The sequence below is a fragment of the Theobroma umbraticum genome, unplaced genomic scaffold (assembly GCF_002168275.2).
Source record: "Theobroma umbraticum cultivar Fairchild unplaced genomic scaffold, ASM216827v3 scaffold_12.0, whole genome shotgun sequence".
Lineage (NCBI taxonomy): Eukaryota > Viridiplantae > Streptophyta > Magnoliopsida > Malvales > Malvaceae > Theobroma > Theobroma umbraticum.
Genome location: NW_018397272.1, coordinates 1778670 through 1788177, shown reverse-complemented (window position 1 = coordinate 1788177; position 9508 = coordinate 1778670). Strand labels below are relative to the sequence as shown.

Below are 9508 nucleotides of genomic sequence, written 5' to 3'. Positions count from 1 at the left end.
GCAACTTTGAAATTGAATTAGAACAATAAATTGATAACAAAAGAAAAAATAAATCTTTTCAAAAACCAAATAATTAATTGAGTTTATTGAACTGCTTTTTCAATTAAAAATTCTTACCCAATATCTAATTTTAATTTGTATTAAACATGTGAAGTGTACAAATGAAAAATGAAAATAATTAAATACAATAAATAATTAAATACAACAATCAAACCAAACTTGCACCTCACAACCTTGAACCTTAGCAACAAATACCATCACTATAATTTAAATAGTAGCACTATAATCCAAAGAAAGACTCCAAAGCTATAACTCGGCATCAAGCATCAGTAAGACATGAGAAAAATATACCTTGAAAATGAGATGATAGCAACTTAGCAAAAGATGACCCGTGGTGAAGAGGACGACGCCGACGAAGAGGACGGTGTTGACATTGGTAGGAGAGTCATTGGAGATGGTAGCAAGGCTCGGCAATGGAAAGACTAACTTATCAAGGCAAAGAAAAAGGTTTTTAGGGTTTCAAAGGGGGTTGATTAATAGAGATAATGTTAAAATTAAGGAGGGGAAAGTAGCAAAAGGTGGATTAATGGTGGTATAAAGGGAATTTCATTTGATGGCTCAATTTTTTGATTAGTTTCGGTGGGGAGTAAGTGTCCTCAGTGACCAAGTGTATTAACTCCCTTATCCACTAGTTAAAACCGATACCACAATTGGCACTGAAAAATCGAGTCAATTGTGGTTGCCTACGTCGGTTCCGAACGGTTGCACAATTGTAATCAACTAGTTGTTCACTCTTACTTAAGAAGCCCGGATCAGGCTCCCTTTGAGGAGCATTAGGTCGGGCTCCCCAACGAAGCTTCGAGGTTTTTTTTTTTTTAATTAATAAAAAATTATAATAAAATTATATAATAGTAATTGTAAAATTAATTAAGGATAAAATTATCTTTTTACCCTTGTCATGTTAACAAGTTGACAAAAATACTAATAGTTGATTAATGACTGAACTTACGTTGTAGTGAAAATTTATTTTTTTGAGGTGAGGTGTCCATTTTGAAAACTTAAAGACTTCGGTGTAAATTTGATCAAAATTTAAAAGATAAAGGGTATTTTATCTTAAATTTTTTGAATTAAATAAAAATTTTTGGTTAAAATTAATTCAAAAGTAAATATTTCAAAAAAATATTTTTGGTTAACAAAATTACCTTATTTATATATGAATCATTTATAAGTTGTAACATATATACTAATATAAACATATTATAACAGATGTTTTAATATATATATATATATATATATATATATACACACATATATAATATAAATATTTATATTATTCTAACATATATAATAATATCATAAAAATTTTTAATTAACTTGATTTTTAATTGATCTAATTATTAATTTTAATAATTATTATTTGATATAAAAATAATTTTATTAATTTTCATTAAATTTGTTAACTTTGTGCATGTAAAATATGTTGTTGGGTTGGGAAACGGGCAACGATCTTTTGTTATTTGTCTCGATGGGTTAATTATTGTTTTTCCTGGATTTTGAACCCAACAGGAAACTCAGAGCCCACTTGCCTAATTCCCATTGTCATGTCAATATGGGCCTTGAATGACTAATTCTTTGGGTTCAGATCCAGTGCTCTGATGGGCACTTATGTTCTTTTTGGGCCTAATGAGGGACTACAATGTTAGTCGTTATTAGTCCATGCCCTAGAGAAAAGACGGCACCTTAAAGATTCTAAAGAAATCTCTACCTTAATTAAAAACAATTAAATCCCAATTTTTTTTAAATTAAACATCAAAGTGATATTTTAGGTTTGGAATGTTACAAATTAAAATGAGTTAAAATTAGTATAAATGCCCTAAACTCTATCTACAAGCCATTTCACTTGCATGCTGGATTCATCTGATACTTGAGGTTTGAATGGAAGGTAAAAACCCATGCTGCCTTTGCGAGGAGGGAACAGCTTACCCGTACAGCCTTCTTGGAGGCAGCTAAAAACCAAGTTTATGGCAAGAACATGGTGGAAAGCAGATTCTTACTTTGCGGCCATGCCTAATAATTAGTAGTAGCAAATTTAAAAGAAAGAGGGAATATTATAACATTGTAGGGGGATCTCTTTTGCCTTTTAGCCCCATTCCCCGTTGATGTTTATCATACATATGCTCTGTCACGCCTCGGCTTTAATCTGTAACTTAAGTGCCTTGGCAGAAAGTTCAAAAAGGGCAATTTGCGGATTAGGCGGCTGCACAAAGCCGGATCACGCACAAGAGCAGTAACCCTTTGGAATCATACGCCTACGAGTGTAGCTCTTAGTGACGCTAAAAATGTTGACTTGAGATAAGACCTAAACGTCTACTTTTTAGGGTTGAAGATCAAGGAATACTAACAAAAGTTATAGCAGGATTCAGTAGCTGTGTAAATTGAGGCCCAATGATGCATATGATAAGGAACTCCGCTATGTTCACTTTTTGGTACAGCCCAACATGGATGCCTGCCGACCTTTGCAGACATTGGACTGAGGCCTGTTACAAAGATTAGATTCCTTTGTTCAAATTCCTGGCGTAGTAGCCAGCCACTCATGAGACTTACCATAAATTAAGCTTTTCATATGTCATAAAGTCACCTAATTATGTAGTTCAATGATTATTCATTATTTGCTCTTGTAATCTAAGAAGAGCCCCAAAAGGTTAAGCTATTTGTGGTTGAACGATTAAGATTATGACAGCTGCATGGGGGGTTTATTTCTCTGTTGGAGATGGACCCAAGTAAATTCCTCTGCATAGTTTACAGGTGCAATTTTCCCCTCCCAAGTCTCATGTTCATGGCTAACATAATTCGGCACATCATTTCACTCTCAGGTCTGTGAGTTGGACGACTCATTCCAACCGATTTCCATGAGGATTTTGCCATTATTTCTCTTTTGTACTTGCATCAATTTGTTAGGAAAACTCATTCTTCCTTTCCCCATTTAAGCAGGGTATCAACAACAACCCAAATCCGTTGGGTTAGATAAAGAGGATTCTATTATTTTCCTGTGACAAGTTTTTTTGTAAAGAAAAGATTCACTATTATGGAACTTTAGGACGGTTATGGTCAGATCAAAAAAGAATTGTCCAGCATTAGTTGTGCCTCTTTTAGCCCTTTTTGTTTTCCTTTAATGGGAAAGGAGAGAAACAGATATGGTATGTTTTGTGTAATGACTGATTCAAAGGAGACATGAATGCACTCTCCAGGGTATTCCGAAAAACAGATGATAAAAAAAAGCAGACTGACTAATCATTCCATGTTTACTGGTGAGATGTGTAGGCCAGTTTTAGCTAAGTGGTCTTCTCCATATCAAGCTGTATCAACAATAAAGCGAATGATCATGGATTAGTTGGAATTGCTCAACAACCCCATTTTCAACAATCTTATTTTATACAAAGTTATAGCTAATTAAGCCTAAACTCCCATATGCGGTCCATAAACTTTTGAACCTCGAGCTTAGACCCTGACTGTGGTCCATCACTTCTCTTTCTGCTGCAAGCTTTGGTTCTATTCCTTTTTCTATTTTATTATGAAAGACTATTCGCAGCTATCAGCAACTCCAGCTTCCAGTTAGGCTTGCACAATACTTTTGATCAAAACCAAGTCATCAGGCAAGAGGGTTCCATTTAAAAACTTACCTGACCTTCTTTCATGAGATCAAAAAAAAAAAAAGATTACCCTTTTTTTCAGATTTTGAAACAAAATTCTCGTACTTAAATGCATTCAATACTTTTAAAAAAAAGAATTGGCATGAAACGAGACATAATTTTGAATTCAATTCTTCAGTTAATTAATAATCTAATCATAGATATTACTAATTTTTATTGCGCAGTGATGTTGGTACAAAAAATTTTACTCATAAAATACTTTTCTTCATCCAAAAAACCTATTATTGTAGATTGATAGAACTGATTGAAGGATTGTTAATGTACATACCGAAGCTGCACAAGAACATCTGAAGATAAACCTAAGCACATTATTTTGGAAGAAGCATATCACATGCCTACATAGTACGAATTGTTATTAAAACATAAACTAGGACCAAAACCACTCACCAAAACGGATCTAATGTTCCCAAAAGAGCCTACAACACAACCAAGGCCACTTCATCTCATTTATAAATCCTTATGGCTCCAAAACAAGTTGGCTTTGTTTTTATTATATCGCTGATAATAAAACTTTTAACCCTAACTTTGGAGCCATTGGGGGCCAAAGGATGCACACAAGTACATTCATGTGCTGAAAGAGTAGCCGACCATCTCCCTCCTCTTTGTGACCTTGATCGGACTTTTTATCACCAAGCATCTTCTTAATTAGTTTATCATTAACTTTTTGATTACTAGGAATTAAGCTAATAAGCTTCGCTCATCAAAACTTCTCCCGTTTTGTCAGTGCCCTTAACTTTCTTAAGCATTGTCACATGGATTAATATCAAACATTGGACACGAAGTCAAATTATTAGAGAAAAACAAAGCGTTCCATAATTTATTTGAATGGATAGTTTAGGCTTTATTATGTAAACAGGATGATAGGTGAAACAGGCTTACCATGTAATTAATTTATTAGTGTTTGACACTAAATAATTAAGGGTTAGTTCAAGTCCTAAGACGCTTGACTAATGACTATGTTTGGCACTACACATGTTAATTAATTAGATAAAGACTCAAATTATAGAGAACGACGACAAAATCATAAGATAATTTGATGGGATAGTTTAGTTTTTGATATAACCAAGACGATAAACAAAACAAGATCATCATATACTATAAAATAGTTTTCTATTATTTTACATTAATTAAAGGTTAGTTGAAGTCCCAAGATGCTTGACTTTGTCTGATGCTAATCATATCATTTAAGAATTCAACAATTCCATGGTTGAGCTTTGCAATGTGGGGTTAAACCAATCACTACAATTGTAGGGAAACTTTGTAATTCAATAACATGACTGAGGGGCCATTTAAACCTTTAGGCTGTTGACCCTTTTCCTTGCTTTTTCTTTTCTTTTCTTTTCCTATTTAGAAGTTTTTGTCACCAAAACAAACATTATTTATAAGACTATGAAACTGACATTCCCTGTTTGGGCCACAAAAAGTTATGGAATTATGAGTATGACAGTCCTATTTCTACTTGTATGGCTTCTTACACTCTGGATTTTGAAAGCATGCAATTTTTAGAGACATGAATCAAAGCTAAATGTTTACTTCAAAGTGCTGCAATTTTATGAAACTTCCAGAAGATTTCAGCTATCTTCCTCCTTATAAGATTGTTACATGTTTATTTGCAAACTGTCTGAGCATAACTTGACCTAAAATGGTGTAAATTGTTTTAAATTTTTTCCATAATTATAAACAAAAAAAAAACACCAGCTTAGAAGCATTTTGCTGGGCCACCCAAAGCTGGTTAGGCCTGAAGTGAGTCATCAGAACAATGGGCTGAAGAACCAAGCAGAAGCAGGCAAGCAGGTTGAGCTCTGGTCTAGCCCAGCAAGGCCAGCAATTACATTTGAGATTGAGGGTGATATGATTTGATTTTGATCCCAAAAAAGCACCAAATGATTTCTGATTCCACCATGGATGTGACTTGAAGCACGATTGGCGAGAATACTTTTGTACAAGCGGGCGGGTGCTGATGTAGAGTTACATTTTCAGTTGTGACATGTCTTGTTAAAAGGTTGCAAATTGAGGTGATGAGCAGGGGAAACGTTTCTTATTTGATTTAGCCACCTTACCTACTTCTCTATTACGTGGCAATTTTCCCAACCTATTGCTCTGCTCTGTTCGTCAGAGGATTCATCTCCCCTGTCCTTAAACACTGCCTAAATTCCTCCTTGACATGCTGATAAAGAGGCAACTAATTTGTACCATTCATCTTTGGAATGAAAGCGTTCCATTTCTGCACGTATATTCATGACACTGTTTTTTAACCATAACATAGAATGACACAAAATGTATTAAATAACCAAAAAAAAAAAACCTTGGTTATATGCATTTTTATCATACCCAATTAACTTCTTTTATTTTTTATTTGTACTCAAACAAGACCCTAAGCTTCTATTTTACCTAAACAAATTTTTATCTCATAATATATATATCACAAATATTATTCTCAGTGCCAATTGTCACTTGCTATATACGTGGCATATAACAAGGTTCAAAGACATCAGAAAATGGCTGCTTATAATATACAATTAGAGTTGATGATGTCGAATTTTTGGTTGTCGGTGTGGCTGTTTTCCCCTTTTAGTCACCACATGTCAAAGATTGATTAGTTGGTTAAAACATGCATTTAGAGTAAAATTTTTTGAGGATATCGATTTGGGAGGCTAAAACCAATTCTAATTATCTTTCTTGTTGAAATTGATTTGTCTCTTTATCCTTTGTTGAAATTGATTTCGATTCTGAATTTGAAAAAAAAAAACCCCAAATCTTTCTTCTGTAATTATCAATTTTGATTCTTATGTTACGAAAATGTCTTCAACCTTATTTCATTCGTTTTAATTAGAAAAAAATAGAGAGTCTAAGTGGAATAAATAAATGCAAACAAAAAATCTTTTTTGTCTTACTTTTATATAGTGCTAAGTTTTGCCTTAATTGATTAAGGATTCATGTTAATCAGTTAATAATGTCCTGTTTTCGCTAAATCCTTTTTTCTTTCTTTTTTTTAACTGATTAACCCATCTTTTAAGTGAGCATGCTTCTTGATTTGCCTTTAATCATCAAATTTATTAAAGGAATTGAGCTTTATCTAGTACACTTAAATAGTAATATTAGACATCAATGACAAAGAAATATTTTGTTATCATAAAAACCATATGGAGTCAACTATGATAACATTTCCTTCATTAGATGCAAGAGACAATTAAAATAAAACTTGCTCATGTTAAAATTTGACTTGACATTCAATAGTTGTGACACAACTGGTAGTTTTGTATGCTTCATGTAATCGAACCACAATGGTGCATTCGCGTCATTTAACAATGAGTTGAAGCTTGTAACATTTGAATTAAGATCTTCTTCATGAACCACCCTTTCATTTTCATGCTTGACATTGAATTTAAATCTGGATGTAATGCATCCATAACCATTTAAGTATATAGATTTTCAACTCTAACTTCATTCACTATTTCTTCAACATTATCATCATGACTTCTCTATAATTGTCCGATATGGAATAATTCATTATGTGAATCCTATATTCTGTATGCACTAGTGAAACCTCTATGGATAAGGTGCTTCTAATCCTCATCACCAATTGAAAACTTGTTATTCATACATTGAGAGTAAGGGCATATAATATTATTTCAACTCACATATATATGTTGATTGAAGGTTAAAGAAATGAATTCTTTGATGTCATTTTAAAAATTCATTTTTAATGAATTCGCATTCATTAAGTTGAGAATAAATCCAAGATCTCTCTTGTTCCATTTTGATAACCATAAAAAACAGATGATGTTTATTATAGAATGTTAAAAAAAACACGTTAATTAGTATAGCTATTACTTCCTTCAAATTTTGATCGATTTATAAGAAATGCTTTTTGTCTAATTATTGCTATTAGTATGAAATTTACAAAATTAATTTACAATATGTTATCTACAATATTAATTTATATAATTAACATTTTATAAATTAAGAATATTAAATTATAAAAGTTTTATAAAATTTAATGACATTAATTACTAAAAATATTAATTATTAATTATCAACAATAATAATTACATAATTATATAATTTTGTTATGAATATTTTATGAATATCCATTTATGTTATCTATATCTAGATTTGATGTAAATCAGATTAGATTAGGATATAATCCATCTAATTTCTAAGTGTTATCCTCATCTTGTAAAGGGGTTATTTACCAATAAATAGGCCCCTTTAGTTCATTTGTATACACACACTTCAATAAGATTTCTTCTATCCCTTAAGTACTTTCTTTCTTCTCTTTAAATATTCTTTCAAGTTATTTTGTTTGTTCTCATAAAGTTATTATTTTCATAATACATTATCAGTACAATCCTCCAATCTGTCACCCTCACCTTCACCCTCAAGCTTCACAAAGTCGACAATCCTATAATCTCTCACCTTCACCCTCAAGCTTCACAAAGTCGATGATCTTATAATCTCTCACCTTCACCCTCAAGCTTCACAAAGTTGACGATCTTATAATCTCTCACCCTCAAGCTTCACAAAGTTGAAGTTCAATTTTTCTTTAGGTAAATTTTTTTATTGTCATTTTATTGTTTTGCCCAAATTTTATCAATTTCTAATAAATCAATTTTCATTTAGTGTTTTTCATTAGCCAATTAATTATTTTGCTTGCCAATTACGATATTGTGTAATACTAACATTTGCGTTCTTTTTTTAAGCTATTACAATGTCAAATCTTACAAAGCTTGAATTTGTGGCTCTTGATATTACTGGCAAGAATTATCTATCTTGGATTCTAGATGCTGAAATCTATTTAGATGCTATGGGTCTTGGTGACACAATCAAAGGAAAAAATGAAGCATCAAATCAGGATAAGGTAAAAGCAATGATTTTCCTTCGCCACCATCTTCATGAAGGATTAAAAATTGAGTATCTCACAATAAAAGATCCTGTCGATCTTTGGAAAAGTCTAAAGGAAAGATATGACCACCAGAAAATAGTAATTCTGCGATTGCAAGATTTTAAAACTGTAAGTGAGTATAACTTAGCATTATATAGAATCAGTTTTAAACTAAAATTGTGAGGAGAAAAGGTGACTGATGCTAATTTATTAACAAAAATATTCTCTACTTTTCACGACTCAAATGTGCTCCTGCAGCAGTAATATCGTGAAAAAGGCTTTAAAAGATACTCTGAACTGATTTCATGTTTCCTTATGGTTGAGGAAAATAATGAGCTATTGATGAAAAATCGTGAATCTCAGCCAATTGGTTCTGCTCCATTCCCTGAAGTGAATGCGACATCATTTAGAAATTCTGACCGTGGTTGTGATCGTAATCATGGTCGTAATTGTGGACGTGGAAAAAGTCCCCATAATTACCACAGTCGTGGTGGTTACATAAATTATTATTCTGATAATAAGAATACCCACCAGAAGTGGATGAATAGTGAAAAGATACAAGAAAAGGACAAAGGTGGACAAAGTAAAAAGAAAATAGAAAATGCTTGTTATCAATGTGGCATGAAAGGTCATTGGTCACGTACCTGTCGTACACCAAAACATCTTGTTGAACTTTATCAAGCATCACTAAAAGATAAAGGAAAAAACATTGAAACAACTTTTGTTAAAGATAATAGCCAAGTTGATATAGCACACTTGGATGTTGTTGATTTTTTTGCCCACCCTAAAGGACGAATTGATCATTTGATTGGAGATGAGAATCCCAATAATGAAATTGTTTAAATTATTTATTGATGTGTTTTAGTACAACTTTATTAGGAACTTGGTATGTTTAGTATTATTCTATTAAGAA

General features: G+C 32.3%; 1 protein-coding gene across 1 annotated transcript; it reads left to right on the top strand.

Annotated features, from left to right (window-relative positions):
• Positions 1-384: 384 nt before the first annotated feature.
• Positions 385-9438, top strand: LOC110426814 (uncharacterized). The gene is made up of 3 exons (XM_021442117.1): positions 385-457; positions 8414-8724; positions 8920-9438. The coding sequence occupies exons 1-3, from the start codon at positions 385-387 to the stop codon at positions 9436-9438; spliced, it is 903 nt and encodes a 300-aa protein (XP_021297792.1).
• The last annotated feature ends 70 nt before the right edge of the window (positions 9439-9508 follow it).

What these genes read in the sequence shown, in the direction of transcription:
- LOC110426814 (XM_021442117.1), top strand. Translation starts at nt 385, where the DNA reads ATGACCCGTGGTGAAGAGGACGACGCCGACGAAGAGGACGGTGTTGAC. An exon ending in TAGGAGAGTCATTGGAGATG is followed by an intron (nt 458 to 8,413) that starts GTAGCAAGGCTC and finishes TCTTTTTTTAAG; the next exon opens with CTATTACAATGTCAAATCTT. An exon ending in GATTGCAAGATTTTAAAACT is followed by an intron (nt 8,725 to 8,919) that starts GTAAGTGAGTAT and finishes CTTATGGTTGAG; the next exon opens with GAAAATAATGAGCTATTGAT.